Genomic DNA, 23,484 nt, shown 5'->3' on the forward strand with positions numbered 1-23,484 from the left:
ACATTCTGGTCTTGGTCTTGTCTTGGTCTCGAGTTTGGTGGTCTTGACCACAACACTGGAGGGAACTATAGCTCCCTTCTGTCCGGACAATGTCCAGGAGTTTCCTGGAACGGACTGAAAGGTGTTAAGATTGCTGGGTTTTTCTTCTGGACATGTTGCCACCAAGAAAGCAAAATGAAACCTTTGGCATATATTCAGGCATTTAGACAAATGTTTATGGGCGCACAGTTGAGGAAGTCATTTGCTCCACATATTGTGAAGATCTCACGAGACTTTTTCCGTCAAGTAAGAGGTTATTTTGACATCTTAGTGATCTGGAGATTAGCAGATTTTGTCAACAGAGATATCTGATATCTTATCCTTAAATATAACTGGGCATTCAGTATTTTAGTTTGAAAACTCCAGTTTCACTTGTATTTTCTCAGTGAAAATTTATCTGGGTGGCTTTCTTTCAAAGTATTTTTTTCCACCAAAAGCATGTATCAATAAAACTAGCTGTTCTTGTTCCTGCCAAACAAATAAAAAATCATGTTTGCTGTTTGATTATCAACTGTTTTAATGCTGGATCTTGAACTGGTTGCGTCAACAAGCTCAAAACGTATTACAGGAAACAAGGCTTTTAGCTGGCAGCTGGATTTTAGCTTTTTTGGCAGTTTGATGGGAGAGTTTCCTTAACACAAAACAAAGCTCAAAGTGTTTGTTTACTGAAGTTGTATATTTTTTTTTCTCGTGAATGTTTTATGAGAAGAGAAAAATCAGTCAGCTTTGACATAAACAGTAGAGGAGTATTTGTGATATCTTTTTAAAAAGCAGGAAGAAAAATGGTTGCACATTTACAGAACTTCCAAATGAAAGGAGAACTGAAGTCAAACAACCTACAGCATCTTTTCTGTATCTGATTAAGGCCTTTCATTTTTTTTTTCTTGTTTCTTTTCTTTTCCCTCAGTGGATGTATTCCTGTCACTTTGTTTCCGTCTTACTGGTCCAATCTTTCTTATTTTTAAAGCAATAAAATATTCCCTTGGTGAACATCTCAAAAGATTTACAGTAGAGTGTTGCTGTTTTAGTGGATATGAGCACATTTCCATCTCCTTTAAGTTCTTTGTGTTGCACTTAGTCTCCAAAACTGAGACATTCTCACACTCTCCCACTGAGTTAAAGTTTTATGTCTGTCCTTTATGTTCTCTACTTCCTCCTCATTCTCTCTCTGTCCTACATCTTCTTTCTTTTATGGATAAATGTGAAGCAACCAACAGAAGACAATAAAAAAAAACCCAAAAAAAACTAAATGCATAAGCAAATGACACGGGTATCTTCCGTTATTTTTCTGTTCAAATTGACAAACACGAATCTGTAAATGCAATTACAAACTAAATATTTTCATTGTTCCAAACCATCAACCCAAAGCCATAACAAGAGCTACAAACCACTGCAGACATTTTCATACCCATTGAACTTAATCCTGCAAACTACAAATGTTTTTGATAGAAGTGTTGCATGATTTGACGGAAGCAAGATTATGTGTTGTTTTCAAACATCTTCAACAAGAAAAAAAATCCATAAACTGTAGTTCATGCCCAAAAAAGGTGCAATATATAGATGAGATCAAAATGTAACATTTTTGACTTACATTTGTCACCTTAAATGTGCAAAAGACTTGAAGCTGTAACTGCAGTGAAAACCTTTAAAACCTTTCTTTGAAAACCATGTGTGATTTTCCTCCCACAGTTGTTCTCTACTTTGTGTTAAAATCCCAAAAGAGTACAGTTGTTTGGCTGTAACTTGTTGACATGTAAAAAAAAAAAAAAAAGTCCCTTGTTTTCCTTTTTTAAAATCCTAACATAAAGAGAATATATGAGACTGATTGATGGTTTTCTTTGTCTCTTGTTCTTGAAACAGGAAGTTTGTCCTGGCTAGGAAACGTTACTGTGTGTTTTGTGTGTTCAGGGATGTTCTGCTCACTGGTGAACTAGGCCAGTGGGAGCTATTTCACTTTAAGGGCTGGGGAAGAGTTAGCAGCGGGCACCGACAGCAATCAGAGCCTTATATCCTGTCACATGGTAAATGCACGAAAAACGAAGACCTGTCCAGTCAGTCAGTCTGTATAAACACCCCACCAAACGAAAGTATATGCTTCTGTGATGGAGCAACAGAAGTGAGTAAACCGTAGTCTGGATCTAATTTAAGTCATCATCATCTTCATGAGAAAACCCCACACACCACAACTTCACTCACTCTGTTCCCTCTTTCCCCTGCCGTGCCTACAGCTCCGTCATTCTGTGGTTTGTGTACATGCTGGTGTATACATATGGGGGAATGCATACCTATACGTCACTGTGCCTCTACATGCGTACGTGCGCTGCTCTGTATAAGCTCCCAGACACAGCACAGCCCCTCATGTTCAATCTAATTGGCAGGAATTGCTCCACATGGAACTGATTAATTCCAGACTGCTGGCTCATTAGTGGGTTAATCGACTTGAGACCCTCCCCTCCTGTCCCCATTCACTCCTCTTTTTATTTTTTCTTCTCCAGTTTAGCATTTCTTTCAGCTTCCAAGTTAATACTCACTTGTTCACTGCTACTCTCTCTTTTTATTTTATATGGTTATTATGTTTATTGCCCAGCTGTACCAGAGCACCCTCTCCATATATGAAAGTTCACTCTCCTGTCCCACTGACCTTGACCTGGAAAGCCGTTACAAATGCGACCCCTTTTTCGGAGGCCCTTTAGATGTAGGTATTTAGGTGAGGCCCCAAGCAACCATTCCTGCTGTGAGCGTATAAAAAGTCTTCCTCCTCGGGGACCATCGAGAGGGCAAGCCAGTCCAAGGACTTTTATAGCTCCAGTAGGTCTTGGTTTAGGTGTTTGAATGTATGTAACTCATTGTTCATAACATTACAGTATGTTGCAACATCATTCATACATATTGAACTTTTCACACTTTGTCATGTTGCAACTACTTTCTAGAGTGGTATCTAGAGAAACTACTCATTAGCTTGATCAACATCAACAAGAATCCAGAGAAGTCCCTACTAGTTTATAAACCATTGACTACTTATTCTTTAACATGGGGTTATATTTTTTGTTTTTTCTTCTTTTGCTCTTTCCTTTGGTTTATTGTGTTGTTGTATTTCTTCCTAACTCCTGTAAAGCACTATGAATTGCCTTGTTGCTGAAAATGTGCTATATAAATAAAAATGCCTTACTTTACCTTTCCGTAGTAGCTTCACTGTATTTTATGTGATAGGCCAAAGAATTAGCACATGATTGTGGAAAATGATACGTGGTTTAAAAGTTTTCTCTACAGAAAAAGTGACTGTGCATCAGGCTTGGATTATGTCTGTGCTTTGACTGGTCCATTCTAATACATGATCCCTAAATCAAATACATCAGCATTTTTAGTGTTATGGGACAAACTGAAAAGTTTAAAGGGGTATCAATATTTTTACTACACACAATAAATCTAAATTTCTTAAACACGACTTTTGGATTCACAGATTCTCCACCTTAAACATGTACAGTCACTGTTTATGCAGCTTATTATTAGGTTTTTTTAAACCTGTAAATAGACAAATAGCTCAGCAGTTACAGTCAATAATGTAAATAAAACCACAAATTGAAGCTACCTCATACACATTCAAAATCACCAATAAAAAAAAGGTTGTTTGTGTAGCTTTGAGATTTCTTTAGATTTTCTTTGTCAGATTATGTTGTTGTCTGATTCGTAATTTTGCTGTTTAATTTTTTTCCTCCTGCTCCCAGATCAGCGCGTGGGCACCTGTTTCTCTGCTCTTGCTAATGGTCGCTGTGCTGCGGAGCTGAATGGCCAGTACACGAAAATGCAATGCTGCTGTGAAACAGGACGCTGCTGGGCTTTGGGCCAGATCCCAGAGATGTGTCCTGTCAGAGGGTCCGGTGAGCATGAACCTTTCACAGAACAGAAAACATGAATTATGCTAAGGCAATTCCAAGCAAAGGCTAGGTAATTCCTATGGATGGACAGTCCAGACTCTCTTGGAGTCTCCATATTAACGTTCTGTGATTGGATGTTGCTACAACTGTCTTCTAAAACCAAAACAGTGCTAATGTCAACCAAAAGAGAAAGGACAGTTGCAGGTTTTTCCGATCTGGAGCATCGACTCAATCTGAAATGATGTCATGAAAGTCCAAGCAAAGAAAGATGGAAAGTATTCAGTCATTCATCATTTCGTCATTTAAACAATAATTTGAAAGCATCGCTGTGCCTGAGTCCGTTACTCTCTGCTGATCAGTTGCAGGAGTGTCTGTTTCACCCGTGAACTAAAATGTGTTTTCAATTATTTTAGATAAAAGATATCCTCAACTTATTTTACTTGTCAATGGCATAAACCTGTAGAAATAATATATTGACAATATAAGTAAAGTAAATAATATAAGTAAATCTCATGTCGGTTGACTCAGAACTGTATCACAGACACAGATAATACTTCAGCTTTATACAGCCAATTAGACATAGAAAAGACAACATTGCCTTTTGTCTGAACAATTTAAAATTGTTGTTGACGAGTGAAAGGCTAAATGATGTTCACCGATATCCATTGATGTGTAAATGTGTTTGAAAGTTGATTGGAGCTGGTGAAATGGGGTAATCTAATCTGACTTTCAAAGAGGTTGGTTGATTAAAGTAGATTTTTATGTGACCTATTGACTAAAAAGTCACATTGTTAACATTTTTTCTCCTACTGATTGCCCTAAAGCAAGCTGGTTTGAGTAATTGACTACTTTGAGGATTTCCATGAGCCATTTTGTTTCATGCATGAATCGAGTGAAGCAAACCGATCACAGCAAAACTCTAAATTATTGTTTTCCATCTCTTTTTCTACAAGATGAGTACAGGCGTCTGTGTATTGTGGGTGTCCCACAAGGACTCCCTCACACCTTCCCTAATGGATACTTCCCCAGCAACAATGGGAACTACGGATTCAAGCTGCCCAGTATACCAAACGGTAACGGGAATGGAAGGCCACATACCAATGGAGGAGGGGACGGCTTTGGAGACAACGGAGGGACTTTTGGGGGGAATGGAGGAGGCCTGAATCACCTGAACATAGGTGAGTCCCTTCAATAGATCTGAGTGATTAGGTTTACTGAAACCAAACAGAGAGTATGGCACCTACACGATCTTTTGTGAACGTTTATTCTTTTTTGTGTCCGCTGTTTTCTAAGGCACCGTTTCTGTGAATGAAAGCCTTGACTTTTGCCAACATTTTACCCACCTGTGCTTAAATGGACGATGCATCCCAACACGTGGGAGCTATCGCTGCGAGTGTAACATGGGATACAAGCAGGATGTCCGCGGGGAGTGCATTGGTAAGAAACATGCCCATGCAGTTTGCACTGGACCACAGAACCACATGTGATGCAGTCAAAGTTACAACTTCGTTTCAGGCTCTACACTGCCATCTCCTGTAAGATTAAGGAACTTAATTAATGTCCCGGTTGATTATTTGTGATTTGTTTTTGCTCTGTTTTTCCTATATACATATAGATATGGATGAGTGTTTGAGTAACCCATGTATCAATGGCGACTGTGTCAACACACCTGGGTCGTACCACTGCAAATGTCACGAGGGATACCAGGGGACCCCTACCAAACAGGCCTGCATTGGTACATCTGAAAATGCCTTCAGCATGCACAAATTAATCATAGCAGAGTCAAATGTTTCATGAACACAATTAACAGATAGTCTCACCTCTTTATAGACATTGATGAGTGTATCGTGAATGGAGTGATGTGTCGTAACGGCCGCTGCGTCAACACAGAGGGCAGCTTCCAGTGTATCTGCAATGCTGGCTTTGAGCTTACTCCGGATGGGAAGAACTGCGTTGGTGAGGAAAAAAAAGCAAATGCAAAAACATGGCTGAACTTCATATGGACGAGGTCGTTGTCATGACAATCATCAAACTTTTATTGGTTCTGCCAGATCACGATGAGTGCGCCACTACCAACATGTGTCTCAATGGCATGTGCATCAACGAGGACGGCAGCTTTAAGTGCATCTGCAAGCCAGGCTTCACTTTAGCACCCAGTGGCCGGTACTGCATCGGTATGACTTAGCATGTGTAAATTTGGTGAAATCTCAATGATCATTTCTTTTTTAAACCAGAAATTTTGTTTCATTTTTTTTTTTTTTTACTTCCTCACAAATTGCTAATTCCACTGCTATGGAATCTTTCCAACTTGCTACCAGTTCATTGGATTTGTAAAAGATTTTGTAAGAGAAACATGCATCTTCACAATTGCTAACCTTCTAAGTAGAAGATATTTCATCTTTTCACTTAAAGGGTTTTATCACTTCTGAAAAGAGTCAAAAGATCCTCATGAAACAAGAGAAGAAGTTTGGTTGTCTTCTACTTAAGCACTTAGGATCACACACTCAGCCTGTATTCTTCTTTTGAGGTTTAAACTACACTACAAGTAGCTGCCTGCTGGCTAGGTATACTGGAAGAAAATTCTAATAAAATTCTGATCTAAAAGTAGGTTGGGATAAAATTGTCATGACAGGTTATGAAATTAATTTATAGGCATAAATCATTAAATACTTTGTATTTACCTCATGGTGTCCTTCTGTTGCGCCCTCTCTTTCCATCAGACATCGACGAGTGCCTCACACCCGGCATCTGCATGAACGGCCGCTGCATCAACAGCGAGGGCTCCTTCCGCTGCGAGTGCCCACCGGGTCTGGCTGTTGATGTTGATGGAAGAGTGTGTGTGGACACACACATGAGGACCACCTGCTACGGCACCATAAAAATGGGAACGTGCTCGCGTCCGTTTCCAGGAGCGGTGACCAAGTCTGAGTGTTGCTGTGCTAACCCTGAGCATGGCTTTGGAGAGCCCTGCCAACCCTGCCCATCCAGAAACTCAGGTAGTATCTTTGTGTCAAAGTTGAGACAAAAAAAAAAAAAAAAAAAAAAAAGAAAATCTGCTTAGTTACGCTGTTTGCTGTTCAATGTTTCCCATTCAGCTGAGTTCCAGGCCGTATGCAGTGGTGGTATTGGTATCACAACTGATGGGAGAGGTAAGCCTTTTTCATTTTAAAAAAAATAGTTACTTCATTCATTTTTATCTCCAGCATCGTCTGAGTTACATTTGATGGTCTCTTAGACATCAATGAGTGCGCCTTGGACCCAGAAATCTGCCAGAATGGCATGTGTGAGAACCTCAGAGGAAGTTACCGCTGCATCTGCAACATTGGCTACGAGTCTGACACGAGTGGAAAGAACTGCGTCGGTGAGTCTGTGTTTGTTTTCAGAGCTTAACTTTATGGGGAGTTTATAATATTTCTTCCTGTAAAGAAAGGATTCACAGATGTTTCAGGGCTGCTGTGATTATAAGTGTGCTACAAATGTTAGTAAAAGTCAAGTAGCTGTGTCTATGACTTGTGTGTTTGGACATCTGCAGTGCCAGGAAACACTATTCAAACCCCCTGAATTGTCTCTCATTTTCTGTATTTTACTGGAATTCTATGTGAGAAACCAATAGAAAAAAATGCCTAACTAGAAAATGTATGCGTGTTTTTCATTGTGTCAACATAAAAGCTGCAAACAGTTCTTTGAAGACTGTGGTTATAATGTAACTAAATATGTTTACCTGTGTGTGCACTGGCACACTATAAATGCAGCAGTTTTGCTCTCTTGCCAAAGCATTTCAGGGGCTCCTTCCTTTTACTTTTATGGTCTAAGGTGCACCAAAGACTTTCAATAGATCCAAAACATTAAAGATTTATACTTTGGTACAGTGTTGTAGACTGGAGAAGCAGTATTTTGTACCATTAATAGTGAAACTTTGACTGTCTTGTGAAACTTGTAGAAATCATATTCTATACAATTACTGAAATAAGTTCAATAAGTAAGCATTGATCATGATTCAGCACTTTCTAGAGAGCTTGCAAAAAAGCTTTAATTGCTTCAAAATATTAACATTTTGCTGCAACTTACTGAAGGAAACGGTGAACTCTCGACCTTTTTTAGAGCTCTTACCATCCATCTCAGATGATATGAGTCCTTCCCCAATCATATTTGTCTCTTCCTTTCATTTTAGATTTTTAAATTAATTATCTCAATTCACAAGCAAATACATTTAGTAGGAAAGCTACTTCCTTAAATCCACCTCCTGCTTAACTAGAATGTAACGTTTACTCCAATCATTTTTTTAGCCAAAAAAACGTAAGACTCTGTCATCATGTTTAAAAATTAAAATAAGCAATGGAAAATGCTTGAGATTTATTTTATGAATCATGAAAAGTGTGTGAAAATATGCCATGTCAACAAATATGGATTTGCTTTTTTTACAAGGAGTGTTAACAGGTTTTTAGTGATGAGCCTGAGCGATAATGATAAGTAAACAATGCAAATAAAGCCTCACGATGTTGAAAAGAGTTTTCTCTCTGACCTACTGGCAGATATCAACGAATGTCTGGTGAACCGACTGCTCTGTGACAACGGACTGTGCAGAAACACCCCGGGCTCCTACACGTGCTCCTGCCCCAAAGGGTTCGTCTTCAAACCTGACTCTGAGACATGCGAGGGTGAGTTCTCACTCCGCCAAAGTCATGTTTGGTTGTTTTTATGTTCTTTGTTTCTATCTGTGGATATCATCTGCAGGTGGAGTTACTGCCAGATGTGTTAACTTACTAAAAGTTACCTTTCCCTGATTCCTAATGTGAGTTTTTGCATGTCCCAGATATCAATGAGTGTGATTCCAGCCCATGCATCAACGGACTATGCCGCAATGTGGCCGGTTCCTTTAACTGCGAGTGCGCCCATGGCAGCAAGTTGGACTCCACGAATACCATCTGCGTTGGTAAGACAGTCGTTTAATGTGAATTATGGCAGCAACATGGAGTAAAAGAGATTCTGGTGGTTGATTTTTTTACCTTTTCTTTTGTAATTTGTTAATTTTCCAGTTTAGTCTGTTTCGATTTCTCCTCAAGAAATAAGCAGACCAGATTCATCTGTACAAATAAAACCCAACTGCATGACAGCGTATCAGCCTTCTCAGACTATAGCTTTCTAATATTTTCTCCTCAAAATTTAGAAGTTTGCCATTTTATACATACAGATTCTGCTTTACATGACTCACAGGAAAATATAAGTTCATCATCAAACACTTAAAATGGTGTGGGTGTTTCTACATACCTCTGCAAAAATAGGTGTGGAGACAAATTACTAGTAATTTCAGTGAAAACTGGGGCAGGTGCACACACACTGTTATTTAGAAAATATCCCAAATTTTTCTAAATTTGGGATATTAAAATTTAGCTTTGGTTCAAAAGGAGATCATAGTCATTGAAACAGATTAGAAATAATAAGTTGAAATGAGAGATTATATTGTAAAGTAAGACAATTATTTCTTTCAGTTTTCAAAGCCATATGCTGATAGGAAATACAACTAGAACAAACATTTTGGTATCTACTACTATATTAATCACAAAGTTCACACATTGCATTGGCTGTGTCTTTCAGAGGTCTACTGATTCCTCTAGCTTTTCTGTTTCCTGCTCTATATTTCCCAGTGGGAAGAGATTAGGGAAGTAAAGCGTGCTTTTGTGTTTGGGTGGTCGTCTGGATTTGGTGGAAAATCTTTGCTATAAGGAATGCAGGGTGGGATTAGAAAATAACAAAAATGCACAGATTTATGACATTTACCTAGCTTAACCTTTAGCCTCAGACAGAAATGCTTATTATTTAAGAGTAAAATATGGAAAGTTAAATATTTTTAGAGTTTTAACATGATGTCACCCAAGTTTATGTGATAATGCTAATGTGGTGAGGTCATCTTTGATCAGCTTAGCTGTTTGGTTTATATTTTGTGTCCCACAAATACGAGTTTAATAGGGAAAAACTGGCTTGGCAAATGTTTTGTTTGGATAAGAAATGTGCTCACCACATTTCGCAGCCTGTTGTTTAGGTTTTTTGTCTGGGGAATCCTGAGTGTTAACAGAACTGTTTGGTTCACCTAAATACACCACAAAGTTCTTTAGATAAAGTCTTCTCTGTTCTGCTGCGGCCCCACAGACAGCATGAAGAGCACTTGCTGGCTCACGATACAAAACGACCGCTGTGAGGTAAACATCAACGGAGCCACGCTGAAGTCTGAGTGTTGCTCCACCCTGGGAGCCGCCTGGGGCAGCCCCTGTGAACCCTGCGAGATCGGTTAGTTCACTTATCCTAAAACACGACTTCATGAATGTTTGTTAGTTTGGGTGTAAAGCTGACATTCACTGGCTATTCAGTGAAGCTACATAATTTGTTGCAAATATGTTATTGCGATGATGTGGCTGAAAATCTTTTGCACACTTGACTTTGTTTGAATTGCACAATGTCCCCACCACTCTGCATGACCCCTAGCGTCTCTAAACCAGAAAATAAATGTTCTTCTTGTGGGCATTAAGCCACATTGGAGTTCATTTAACTTGCTAGATATAATCCAGCAAAACTGTTCAATAAATCACAGCAAAATTAAGCCAAACATTTAGTGAGTCTTTTGTTCCTGTTACATATGAGAGATGATTCTGATCCTGAGGAATCAGTCTGAGCTTCATGGTGGAAGGTGAAAACACCATTAATACTTTCATCAGCAGCATGAGAGAATGCAGCTGACTGGATATTATGTGCAGAGAGCAGCATCTCCATAGTAAATATTATACCAATGATTAGTTGGTTTAAAAGCAACCAGCATATGCACAATTTGGAGATGTGAGTTCTTTTTACCAGCTGAGAGTCACATTCCATTGGAAGCTGGGCACATACCAATCTCTCTGTGCAAAACACCTGATCATAGCATTGCACATATTCATAGTTAGATGTGGATTTTTTTTATTTCAGCTGCTGCATTTGGATTGTAGCCAGAGCCATGGTGGGATTCAATGCACCCCACTGACATGTTGCCAAGACTAATATAACAGATTACCTGGAGTTCTACCAAGAATCCACCATTGGCATACAGCACGTTTGTTTGTATCTTTAATTGCTTAAAACTCTGCTGTCGCAAACCAACCAGTTAATTTTGTCTGAATGTTTTTTTTAAGTAAATCAGATGTGAGTCTGAGGTAACGCGTCCCATTTTCTCAGAATAATGAGGGTAAAAGCACAAAAAAAGTCTCTCTCAGCATGTTTCTCCATTAGTGGTTCAGTCTTAATTCTCCAGATGTAAAAAAAAAAAAAAAAGTTACCCAACACGTTAACTTATCTCTGACACAGCAAAGAGTTTGATAATAAACAGCAGATATCCTGGCGTTGGTGCTCGTCTGTTCCCTGCGGCATTCACAGTTTTCCAATCAATAAACTATCATTTAGTGGCCTAATGAGATCACTCAGACGTTAAAAATCTGTGTATGGGCCACGAAATTCATACTAGCACTTTACATAACGTTGTAAAATGTTATAAATCCACGTTGGTGTAATTATTAACAAAAGAAACTATATACTGTATATATTTGTTTTCTTAGACACGGCTTGCTCTCGAGGATTTGCTCGCATGAAGGGCCTCGTCTGTGAAGGTGAGTGTATTTCATATCAATGTGTGTGTGATGATTCTGTGTGGCCCCTTTATTTGCCACTGATGATGCTGAACCTGTGTTTTGTACGTTGCAATTATACCTCAGTCTTATGATTTTTCTTTCATTTTGAATGTTTTATGCATGTGTCAAACTCTTCTCTCCCCGCAGACATAAACGAGTGTGAAGTGTTCCCCGGAGTGTGTACCAACGGGCGGTGTGTGAACACCCAGGGATCGTTCCGCTGCGAATGCGCTGCAGGCCTGACCTTGGACAGCAGCGGTCGCACATGTGTGGGTAAGAGGAGCTTAGATGATAAAATCGCCACTTCTTCAAGTCCAAATGCAGAAATCCTCATTTGGTTTTGTGCACTTTCTCCAGACATGCGCAGTGAGCAGTGCTATAAGAAATGGCACGAGGATGAGTGCGGTGAGCCGCTTCCGGGAAGGTACCGTGTGGACATGTGCTGCTGCTCTGTGGGTGCTGCTTGGGGGGTCGATTGTGAGGAGTGTCCTAAAGAAGGAACGTCGGAGTTCAATACCATCTGTCCCAGAGGTCGTGGCTTTGCAAACAGAGGAGATATTCTCACCGGCAGGTCCTTCTATAAAGGTACTTAATGTTGCCTGCAGGTGGGGAGCCAGTTTGTGGTAGAACCGCACTGAGTTCACTGTGTGAGTTGGTCGTTAATCACTTTTTAAACGTGTTTCTTTACAGATGTGAACGAATGCAAGGTCTTCCAGGGCCTGTGCACTTATGGAACCTGCAGAAACACAATCGGCAGTTTCAAATGTCGGTGCAACAGCGGTTTTGCTCTCACAGCCGAGGAGAGAAACTGCACAGGTTCGAACTGGGTGACAGAGGCTCTAAATTTAAGATAAAAATAAACTGTTAAAATTTTCCACAAAACAAAACAAACTGTTTCCTTTTTTTTTCTGTGTACCTTTGTTTCAGACATCGATGAGTGCCGAATCTCCCCTGACCTCTGTGGCCACGGCACGTGCGTCAACACACCCGGCAGCTTCGAGTGTGAATGCTTCGAAGGCTACGAAAGTGGCTTCATGATGATGAAAAACTGCATGGGTAAGCTTGAACTACAGAAAAATGTTGCATGAGCTCATTCTTAACACTCATTTGGTAAGTTTTTAAATTATCTTATGGTTTTCTAATTAATGACAGACATTGATGAATGCGAGAGAAACCCCTTGCTGTGCCACGGAGGAACCTGCATGAACACAGAGGGAAGTTTTGAGTGTGAATGTCCTGCAGGATATGTGCTCAGCAACGATGCATCTGTCTGCGAAGGTAGTGATGACTACAGTCATAATATAACATTCCAGTATTAGAAATATTTTTCTATATGATGATCTACTGTTTAGAGAAATAAAAAACGTTAGCCTTCATTAGTTGCAAGCCTTAATTATTAAAATAGATCTTGCAATATATTACTTGTGTAATAAATCTCCAGAATAGATTAGTTTCCCTTTTTGAGCTGAATTAATTGTTTAAATGAATTTGTAGTGATATCTTTTATGTTTTATTGTGCACCTGCATATACATGTGTATCCATCCATGAAAGTCAAATGAGTTCATTGCAAAATAATCAATACATTCCTGTATTTCAGAATGTATTATGTAATTTCTTTTATTTTTACCTTGATTTAGATATGAATGAATGCCAGCTGAGTGACAACTTGTGCAGAAACGGACAGTGTGTCAACATGCCCGGGACCTACCAGTGCTCCTGTAACACCGGGTACCAGGCCACACCTGACAGACAGGGCTGCGTCGGTACGTGGAAAATTTGTTCTGATATTGAATAACATTTTGATAGAAGTTGAAATCCATTCGACTTTAAGTTTTCTGTTTTCACTGAGACTGTGCATGTCCGTCCAATGTGTAACGACGACGACCTCTTCTCCAGATATTGACGAGTGCACCATCATGAACGGAGGTTGTGAGACTCACTGTACCAACTCTGAGGGCAGCTATGAGTGTAGCTGCAGTGAGGGCTATGCTCTGATGCCTGACCTCAGGACTTGTTCAGGTATTAAAACGCTGGATATGCTTTACTGTACTCTAGGAAATGTGCGTGTTTACTTTTGCCATTTAAAAAAAACAAAAAAAAAAACTGTTCCTGCTGTTTGATAGATATTGATGAGTGTGAAGAGACTCCAGAGGTCTGTGATGGAGGCCAGTGCACCAATATTCCTGGGGAATATCGTTGTCTGTGTTTTGATGGATTTATGGCTTCCATGGACATGAGGACCTGCATCGGTAAGAGAAAAATTCTTCAAGGTTCTTTTATCATTTTATTTTTGGCTGACGGATTATTTATTTTCTCCCTGACTTGTGCTTAGGTTCAGACATGTTATGACTCTGTTTTGTTTTCTGTGGGACTTTCTCTGTCAGTCTCACTTTAAATCACTCTGAGCTCCGTCGAGAAAACTCTGCTTGTGTAACCGGTCTCTGTCCATCCCTGTCTGCCCAGATGTGAACGAATGTGATTTGAACCCAAACATCTGTCTCCACGGTGACTGTGAGAACACCAAAGGCTCGTTCATCTGCCACTGTCAGCTGGGATACTTTGTCAAGAAGGGATCCACAGGCTGCACAGGTACACACACACAAACACATCAGTGGAGGTCTGCGCCAAGTGTTTAAATAGGTCAACCATTTATTCAAATTTTTCAGTTCTACATTTTTAGAAAATTATATATGTAGCTCGAGAATGCAATCAAGAAATAAGTAACAAGTTGTGGTAGATGGTGAGGAAAATTTCCATTTTAGTAATGCATTATTTACAATAAATATAAATTGTTATCAAAAGGACAGAAATAATTTTTAAGATATCGTTCTGCGGCCAAGGCTCCTTATTGCCATTTAAAACTGTTCTATTTTCTTTGTGATGCTTTTTTTTTTTTTTAGAAATGAAAATTCAAAACTGTTCAATTTATCAGAATCTAACAAAGTATATTCTCTCCTTTCCTGGTTAACAATGCACTGCATTTGTGTGGGAGTTTTTTTTTTTTCCTGGATGCTTTCAACAAATTCAGAACCACTTTTTTTTACTGATGATAGTTCTTGTGGTAGTTATTTTTTTCAGTTCACATAACATAAACAGTATAACTGTTGGGTATTGCTGCTGTTTATTTCTCTTCAGATATTGATGAATGTGAGATTGGAGCCCACAACTGTGACATGCACGCTGCTTGCATTAACGTGCCGGGGAGCTTTAAGTGTCGCTGTAGAGACGGCTGGGTGGGAGACGGCATCAAGTGTGTGGGTGAGTCGATTACTCAGATTGACTCTGTAAATACTGAAGTTGTGGATTACTATTTCCCAATATTTAAATCGATTTAAATTCAATGTAATTACCTAATTTTGTCTGGAGCTGTAATTTATTGCCAAGACTATGGTGACATGATAATCTTTTGTTTCCAGATTATGATGAATGTGCCTCAGAGGACCACAGTTGCCACCTTAATGCAGATTGCGTCAACACACCAGGGTCATATAGGTGTACGTGCAAAGAAGGCTTTAATGGAGACGGCTTTTCGTGCTCAGGTAAGAAAACTACTCTGATGTTGGATGCTCACTTGAGAGCAGGTTTGGTCAAATAGTCTGTACTTGAAATGAAAGTTTGACTTTCAATAAAGAGAACGCAAACTTTTTAGAAAAAGACCGATAATCTAAATGCGGTTTAATAATGTGAATAGTGCACCTACTACTTCTCAGACCTTGCTAGCGAAGAAATATCTAGGCATATTGCAAATAATTTAAAAAAATAAAATAAAATAAATAAAAAAAACACAATAAACAATAAACTGTCTTGAGCCAAAAATAACACTGCAAATATCTTGAATGTAAGAACCAAAGGCATCAGTTGTTGATTGAAAAATAAAGGCTGTCTTTTCTAAATTATTCCTTTTGTTTAAGTGTGAGATTTTATTTCATTCAAGTCTAGCTTGGCATTGTTTAATAATGCATTTCTTTGCTTTATTGCAGACATGGATGAATGCGCAGACAACGTCAACCTGTGTGAGAACGGGCAGTGTCTGAACGCTCCTGGAGGCTACCGCTGCGAGTGCGAGATGGGCTTCACGCCCACGGAGGACAGCAAGGCCTGCAAAGGTGCAGCACTGATTCTGGGAGACTGCATTACTTTTCCATTCAAGTAGTGTAGCATAATAACCTTGTCTTTGGTATGTTCCCTGCAGATATCGATGAGTGTAATTTCCAGAACATCTGTGTGTTTGGAACCTGTGAGAACCTGCCAGGCATGTTCCGCTGTGTTTGTGACGATGGCTACGAACTGGACCGCAGTGGAGGAAACTGCACTGGTAACTGTCACGCTGAAGTTTAAATAAATAATACAAGGCTTCATGTTCTATTTTTCAAATTGACCACATGGCGTTTATAACCAAGTCCAACAAAATGAGTGATAAACAATAAAGAAACAATCTACCATCTAACTCAGTAAACTTGATAAGTTGCTGATTTTATTGTTACAAACTGCTGAGCAGAACAAAATTCTCTGAATTATTAGTTTGTGTGGCAAGATTTTTTTATAAAGACAATTGCCAAAAATATAAAACTGTTATACTTCCCGTGCAAACATTTAAGTTTGGCGTTTGTTCAAAAACGAGTGTTTTTTTGTGTGTCTTCCAGACATCAACGAGTGTGCTGTCCATGTGAACTGCCTCAACGGACTCTGTGTGAACATACCAGGGAGCTACATGTGTAACTGTCCACCTGATTTTACACTCAACCCCACTGGCGTGGGCTGCGTGGGTGAGTCACATTCAGCTTATCTGCAATAAGAAGATTTCAAGATAGTCCTCCAAGTGCAATCTTGGATATGATGAAATAGATGAATGAACTTCATACCAGCACAGAAACTGTGTCAATTCATCCCAAGCTCCAAATTATGTTTACTCAAAAATGAAAATAAAAAGTGTTTTAATAAATAAATGACACAAGAACAATTTAAGTAGCACTCCAATGTTTAAATTAATTAACCAACTAAACGTTTTTCACATTGCACACATCATCAAATCAGCTGTGTGCACAGGCTAACCTGATGCAACAAGTTAATAGATTTATTAGTTGGTTAATATAGGACACATTAAGTACCTAAAGTGTTGACGGTGACATTTCATTGCATGTTGAGATCTTCCTGTAGGTAACAAGTTTAAAGCATGCCACCTAGTGGCAGAAGGAGGAAGCTCTCAGGAGCTGCCATGAAATGGCAACAATTATTTCCATGTCTTTAATATTTCTTCAGGGGTGCAATTGTATATTTTAAGTTAAAATCAGGGGTGCAAAAACATAATATTTCCTTACTTTTAAAGCTGGGGGAGGAGTCAGCTACTTGCTCTATAGTTTCCACCTCACACACAAAATGCCGCGTCTCATAACTACATACGATAAAACTTGGAGAAATTCAGAATCTGTACTGTTTGGTGTTTAAATACTTCTATGATTTATTTAGGCTTAACAGTGCTGTTTACTCCTGTCAGATACCCGTGTCGGTAACTGTTTCTTGGACATCCTTCCTCGGGGTGACGGAGGAATCTCCTGCAGTGTGGAGATCGGTGTGGGTGTTACACGAGCGTCCTGCTGCTGCTCCGATGGAAGAGCTTGGGGAAACCCTTGTGAACTTTGCCCAACATCCAACTCCTGTATGCATCCTCGGAACCAAAATCCACTCATTTGCCCTGTAATGATTTGTTTTGTTTTGTTTTGTTTTTAAATCACAGTGGTTGACTGTTTATTATTTCCCTGTAGCCGAATACAAGACTCTCTGTCCAGGAGGAGAGGGTTTCAGACCGAACCCCATCACCGTTCTTCTGGAAGGTAGAGCATACTGCTTTCTCCTTTTTAGATGATACATGTTAACAGAAAAGGAATAACGTGACAAAGACTCATTTCTCTATTTGCCTAATCTTTAAGACATTGACGAGTGCATGGAGTTACCGGGTCTCTGCCAGGGTGGGAACTGCATTAACACATTTGGTAGCTTCCAGTGTGAGTGTCCGCCAGGCTACTACCTGAACGAAGAGACGCGCATCTGTGAAGGTATCTGCTCCTCCTTTAATGGTGAAGACATTACAAAGTGAATGCAGTTGAATGAATTTCATTTATTTAGATTTTTTTTTTTTTTTTCCAGACATTGATGAATGCACTACTCATTTTGGGATCTGTGGGCCTGGAACTTGCTACAATACATTGGGGAACTACACTTGTGTGTGCCCCCCTGAATACATGCAGGTCAATGGAGGAAACAACTGCATGGGTGAGTGGTAGAGGCTCCCTCAAATAAATACATTTACTGCAAACAGTTTTGTAGCGTATTGGAAAGTTCTCATTTCTGCCTTGTAATGCAGACATGAGGAAAAGTGTTTGCTACCGCAACTTCAATGACACGTGTGAGAATGAGCTGTCGTTCAACATGACCAAGAAGATGTGCTGCTGCGCCTACAATGTGGGCAAAGCCTGGAACAAGCCGTGCGAGCCGTGTCCTACTCCTGCCACCAGTGAGCCGCAACAAAAACCCAGAACAATGCATTAAGTAGACTTATAGAACAAAACGCTCACTGACATGTTTCATCACTGCCACTGAGTCTCCTCTGTGCTGATTCGTCCAGATGCGTACCGGACGCTGTGCGGTAACCTCTCTCCTGGCTTCATCATCGACATCCACACCGGCAAACCAGTTGGTAGGTCATGGTGAATCCAGCAGCGGTTGTCAATCAATTTCAAATGATCACTTTCAAAGCTTGTTGATGCTATTTTGTAACTGTGCTTTATTGTCACAGATATTGATGAGTGCAGAGAAATCCCGGGTATTTGTGCTAACGGAGTGTGCATCAACCAGATTGGAAGCTTCCGCTGCGAATGTCCAATGGGCTTCAGCTACAACAACATACTACTGATTTGTGAAGGTTAGTCTCAGCTCAAATATCTTTTATTCTTCTATCTGCTGCATTATGAATTTTCCTGGGGACGACATGGAAATAACCAGACAATTTCTTTAAAAAGCATTTTAAAACTAAAAGTTTCTTCCCTGTAGTGCTTTTGTAAAGGCTACGTTTTTGACTAAGTCTTTAAAAAAAAGAAAGAAAAAAAAACATATAATTTAATGTTAAAGTAATGTTCATTAATAGAAAACGCATTCAAATTCAGAATAGATCATTTTAGTAATTCCATTCACTAAGTGATACATATTGTATTGATTAGTTGCACACAGATGCCATAAAAAATTTGATATTACAGATTTTTTTTTTTTTTACAAATTGCTGTCAAAACTATATTGGCCTTGTATGCATGCATTATGTGTCTGTTCTGTTTTGACAGAACAGACACATAATGCATGCACCAATGCACTCCATATCACAAAGAACTTACTACTAGAAGTGCTGGTTAAATAAATCAGTGATAAATGAAGTCATACCAGGACATGCATGCTCAGTTAAAGCATGCACATCTCTCTTACTCACTGGCAGTGAGGTACGTTCACAAGCCTCCCGGTTAATTTCTGCTTCAGTTATCATGAATTATGTTCTTGTAAAGGCAACTGTGTCCGGCAAAGTCATCAATCAGAACCTGGGAGTATCTTCCTGAACTCTACAACTCCATAATGGCTTTTTTGTCCTGTCGTACGCAGTCTCAGAGCCAAATCTGATGAGTTATGGAGCTGGTGATCGATGTCTATAGCTTGTTATTTTCTATTTCCATCACAGATATTGATGAGTGTAACAGCGGGGACAACCTGTGCCAGCGCAACGCAAACTGCATCAACATCCCAGGCAGCTACCGCTGCGAGTGCTCCCAGGGCTTCAAACTGTCCCCCAGCGGGGCCTGTCTGGGTGAGCTCATGTTTTACCTTCACAGATTACCAGCAGGGACGGGCTGGTATTAAATTTGCATCGTATGGTAATCCCTCTGTAAAAACAGTATCACAGTATTTACTCAAAAAAAAAAAAAATTAATAAATAAAGGTTAAACAAAATAAATCACAAGATGTAACTGCTTTTATTTTGAAAAGCAACACATATTTCTACAAATACTTATAAATGTAGTGTTTTCAACATGTAAAATATTCTTTTTTTCAAAGAATTATGTTCTTATTTTATTTTGCGTACCATTACAAATATAACTGGATATACTCCTTTAGTTCCTGGATGTTTTTTTTTTTTTTTTACCTCTTTCTGACCAACTGCTGAATTTGTCGATTTTGTAAGTGAGGGAAAAAAGTAACATGTTTTTAGACAAGCCAGGGTGGAGAGTAGTGCTATATCACCCCAAAAGCCTGGAAAAAATGTTTTCTAGACAACTTAAACATTTAAAGACCAGACGTTAAAGAAATCAGATATCTCATTATGACGTCAAGAGAAGGCTGATGGATAATTCAGACCAATAAGGAATCAACACATAAGGTTATTATAATGGTATAATACATATTACTGCAAGTTAAGATTAAATGCTTCACTTTTCTCAATGTATTTCATTAGTTCTTGTGCTTGAGTCCATTCTGACATTAATACTTTATTAGTTAAACTTTCATCCCTAGATTGTAAGTTCATGCTTAATTATGGAGGGAAAAAAAAAATCAAATATATTTATTTGCAGATCGCAATGAGTGCCAGGAGATTCCTAACGCGTGCAGCCATGGGCAGTGCATCGACACTCAGGGCAGTTATCGCTGTCTCTGCCACAATGGCTTCAAGGCCACTGCTGATCAAACCATGTGCATGGGTAAGGGTACAGTCTAAAACTTTCTGATACATAAAAATGCTGTATGTTAGCTTCTCACAAATGAAATCATGTGGGGGGTTTTTTATGCGTGTGCTTCAGACATTGACGAATGTGAAAGGCAGCCGTGCGGCAATGGTACCTGTAAAAACACGGTGGGATCCTACAACTGCCTCTGCTTCCCTGGATTTGAGCTCACACATAACAATGACTGCATGGGTAGGAACTGTTCACTGTTCTGCTTCAAAAACACCAACAGCAAGCTGTGTACTTTAAATGTCAAAGTGTTTCAGGGATTCAGCTACTGTCATGTTGATTACATTTTATACGTCTATATTTTAATAAAATAAGCTGTGTCAGCATAACATTTAGCTGAATATGCAGCTTTCTTTCTATTTTTGTGCGTGTGGTATAGCCACGAGAAAACTAATTTAGCTTACTTTTGTCATTTGGTTATTTTTGTCAAGATTTTTCACTGTTTTTCCTAATCACTCTAACATTTTCTTTACAGACATAGACGAGTGCTTTGCTCTGCAGGGCCAAGTGTGCAGGAATGGACAATGCATCAACGGGCTTGGTTCCTTTCAATGTCTATGCCATGAGGGTTACGAAAACACCCCCGATGGAAAGAATTGCATTGGTAAGTCACAAGTTCTAGTAGATGTGTGAGATAAATGTAATCCACTAAAAGTCACACTGGATGTAAAATTATGCTTTTAAAATGATTTTCCCCCCAGATATCAATGAGTGTATTAGTCTGCCTGGAACATGCTCTCCGGGAACCTGCCAGAACCTGGATGGATCTTTCAGATGTATTTGCCCTCCAGGTTACGAGGTGCAAAATGACCAGTGTTTAGGTAAGAGGAAAAAACTTCAATACATCATGATTGTTGACACACACCATGACATATTCAGTAAAAAAAAACAAAAAAACTTTTTAACAACACAGTCAGTCCATGTTTTACTCGTGTGGATATATATAACTGTGTTACAGCAGTGAAGATGTCTGGAGATAATGTCTGTCCCACTACTCTGCACTTCTGCTTTTATACAACAGTGTCTTTTTTGTGTTTCCACCAACCCACCTCACATTTATTTATAAAATATCTAATAGTAAGATCTTTTTTGGCAACTTCGCCCTGCCCACCCCAAAAAACTACCAGTTTTCTGTATGGAAAAAAATGAACACTTTCAGTTTATTGATACATCAGCCATATATGGTAGTCCATTTGTGCATTTGCAAATTCCTGTGGCTGAGAGACTGCAAGGTCTCTTTTTGTCAGTAAAGTGCAGCTATAAATTAGTTATGTGCTATTACTTAAATGGCTGAAGTCTTGACTAACACCTTTTTCTATTTTTTTTCTTTTGCACACCATCTTACTAGATATTAATGAATGTGAAGTAGAGCCCAACATCTGCCAGTTCGGCACCTGCACCAACACCCCAGGCAGCTTCCAGTGCTCCTGCCAGCCGGGCTTCGTACTCTCTGACAACAAACGGCGTTGCTACGGTAAGAGTTACCGCAATGCTGAAGTTCAGAAGTGTAGCAATATTTACATTTTGTGCTTCCTGTTAAAACCGCTTTACGTTTTATGGTAGACACCAGAGAGAGCTTCTGTTTCACCAAGTTTGAGGGGGGCAAATGCACAGTCCCTAAAGCATTCAACACCACTAAGGCCAAGTGCTGCTGCAGCAAAATGCCTGGAGAGGGCTGGGGGATTCCCTGTGAGCTGTGCCCACGAGAAACCGATGGTGTGTAACACACACATACTCACCTTTTCACACATACGTCTGTACACAATGTCAACCATAAAACATTGACATTTTGTTGACACTTCGACAGCTGCTTTCAACACTCTATGCCCCTACGGCCTTGGAGCTCTGCCTGGACCGGGTGACACTCGAGAGGGTTAGTGCTGCAACTGTGATCTGATGTCCTGAAAAAAAAGAAAATTACAGATTTGTTTAAATGAGCTAGCTTGTTCTGACTGTGTGCAGATATGAACGAGTGTCTGGATAATCCTGGAATTTGCAAGAATGGAATATGCATCAACACAGATGGCTCTTTCCGATGCGAATGCCCCTTCGGATACAACCTGGATTACACTGGAGTCAACTGTGTTGGTGAGATGACTTATAGATGGATGTTCAGTTTATAGAACAAGACCAGGACAGAGCTATGGTGTTAAATGTTTCTAGCTAACAGATTTAATCTCTAAAGTCACTATTATCACTGAATTTTGCTTGACTTAGACTGTGGATTTATGTGCATGTGTGTGTGATCGATGTAGAGTTTTGGGGTGCTTACTAATGGTCATAAAATCAACATCCATTATACATTATTATACATTTTTATATATTAATACTTTGTGTGTTTGCTCCTGTGATTCGGTTTCTTCAGACACGGATGAATGCTCCATTGGGAACCCTTGTGGAAACGGAACCTGCACCAATGTAGTGGGAGGCTTTGAGTGTTCGTGCCAGGAGGGCTTTGAACCGGGATCCATGATGACTTGTGAAGGTCAGTGGATCACATCCAAGAATACTTATTTTATGGACATCACCCCTTAGTAATGACTCTCTGTCCCTCTGCTTGGCTCAAGACATTAACGAGTGCTCCCAGAATCCCCTCCTTTGTGCTTTCCGTTGTGTCAACACATTTGGGTCCTACGAGTGCATGTGTCCTGCCGGCTACGTGCTGCGAGATGACCAGCGCATGTGCAGAGGTGAGATGGCAGACCAGAGATAACACTCTCACTTTTACCTCTTCTCCTCTGTTCTGGTTTTTGTATAAATATGAGTAATAGTATTTTACAACCGTGTTTTTAACCAGTTGCCTTATTTATTTATTTTTTTAACCCTAAACAGATCAGGATGAGTGTTCGGAGGGACTAGATGACTGCGACTCTAAAGGCATGACCTGCAAGAACCTGATTGGAACCTTCATGTGTATCTGCCCTCCTGGCATGCAGCGGCGACCAGATGGAGAGGGATGCATGGGTCAGTAGAAATGTGCCAGGTTATAGTTTACAGGATTCCTCTGGAAAATTATGAGATTTTATTTAAGCATTTTCGAAATCAGGATAGGGATGGAAAATGAGAATATTTAATTTACTAAAAGTAAGTAGCTCCTATTTGGGCTCTTTTTATGTAAGTGGTGTATAAAATCTACTCACAGCTTGTTTATG

The 23,484-nt window shown here is 39.6% G+C and overlaps 1 protein-coding gene across 3 annotated transcripts in view; it reads left to right on the forward strand.

Annotated features, from left to right (window-relative positions):
* fbn2b (fibrillin 2b) overlaps positions 1-23,484 on the forward strand; it is an 80,407-nt gene that overhangs the window by 49,270 nt on the left and 7,653 nt on the right. For 2 of the 3 annotated variants that reach the window (XM_015043796.1, XM_015043797.1), the window contains 46 exons: positions 3,765-3,917; positions 4,868-5,092; positions 5,208-5,351; positions 5,530-5,649; positions 5,745-5,870; positions 5,966-6,088; positions 6,635-6,910; positions 7,010-7,063; positions 7,150-7,275; positions 8,447-8,572; positions 8,728-8,847; positions 10,062-10,199; positions 11,495-11,545; positions 11,714-11,839; positions 11,924-12,151; positions 12,257-12,382; positions 12,494-12,622; positions 12,719-12,844; positions 13,205-13,330; positions 13,464-13,586; positions 13,691-13,816; positions 14,031-14,156; positions 14,703-14,825; positions 14,984-15,106; positions 15,548-15,673; positions 15,760-15,882; positions 16,211-16,333; positions 17,062-17,223; positions 17,330-17,398; positions 17,495-17,620; positions 17,712-17,837; positions 17,929-18,078; positions 18,190-18,261; positions 18,361-18,486; positions 19,285-19,410; positions 20,174-20,299; positions 20,399-20,515; positions 20,808-20,936; positions 21,034-21,153; positions 21,681-21,806; positions 21,896-22,048; positions 22,140-22,205; positions 22,295-22,420; positions 22,698-22,817; positions 22,900-23,022; positions 23,165-23,296. In XM_015043796.1, coding sequence (XP_014899282.1) covers positions 3,765-3,917; positions 4,868-5,092; positions 5,208-5,351; positions 5,530-5,649; positions 5,745-5,870; positions 5,966-6,088; positions 6,635-6,910; positions 7,010-7,063; positions 7,150-7,275; positions 8,447-8,572; positions 8,728-8,847; positions 10,062-10,199; positions 11,495-11,545; positions 11,714-11,839; positions 11,924-12,151; positions 12,257-12,382; positions 12,494-12,622; positions 12,719-12,844; positions 13,205-13,330; positions 13,464-13,586; positions 13,691-13,816; positions 14,031-14,156; positions 14,703-14,825; positions 14,984-15,106; positions 15,548-15,673; positions 15,760-15,882; positions 16,211-16,333; positions 17,062-17,223; positions 17,330-17,398; positions 17,495-17,620; positions 17,712-17,837; positions 17,929-18,078; positions 18,190-18,261; positions 18,361-18,486; positions 19,285-19,410; positions 20,174-20,299; positions 20,399-20,515; positions 20,808-20,936; positions 21,034-21,153; positions 21,681-21,806; positions 21,896-22,048; positions 22,140-22,205; positions 22,295-22,420; positions 22,698-22,817; positions 22,900-23,022; positions 23,165-23,296 — 5,931 coding nt within the window. The remainder of the gene's footprint in view (positions 1-3,764; positions 3,918-4,867; positions 5,093-5,207; positions 5,352-5,529; positions 5,650-5,744; positions 5,871-5,965; positions 6,089-6,634; positions 6,911-7,009; positions 7,064-7,149; positions 7,276-8,446; positions 8,573-8,727; positions 8,848-10,061; positions 10,200-11,494; positions 11,546-11,713; positions 11,840-11,923; positions 12,152-12,256; positions 12,383-12,493; positions 12,623-12,718; positions 12,845-13,204; positions 13,331-13,463; positions 13,587-13,690; positions 13,817-14,030; positions 14,157-14,702; positions 14,826-14,983; positions 15,107-15,547; positions 15,674-15,759; positions 15,883-16,210; positions 16,334-17,061; positions 17,224-17,329; positions 17,399-17,494; positions 17,621-17,711; positions 17,838-17,928; positions 18,079-18,189; positions 18,262-18,360; positions 18,487-19,284; positions 19,411-20,173; positions 20,300-20,398; positions 20,516-20,807; positions 20,937-21,033; positions 21,154-21,680; positions 21,807-21,895; positions 22,049-22,139; positions 22,206-22,294; positions 22,421-22,697; positions 22,818-22,899; positions 23,023-23,164; positions 23,297-23,484) is intronic. The other variant, XM_015043798.1, reaches the window with a different exon arrangement.

The sequence above is a fragment of the Poecilia latipinna genome, unplaced genomic scaffold (assembly GCF_001443285.1).
Source record: "Poecilia latipinna isolate Pla-1442-1.1 unplaced genomic scaffold, P_latipinna-1.0 Scaffold649, whole genome shotgun sequence".
NCBI lineage: Eukaryota > Metazoa > Chordata > Actinopteri > Cyprinodontiformes > Poeciliidae > Poecilia > Poecilia latipinna.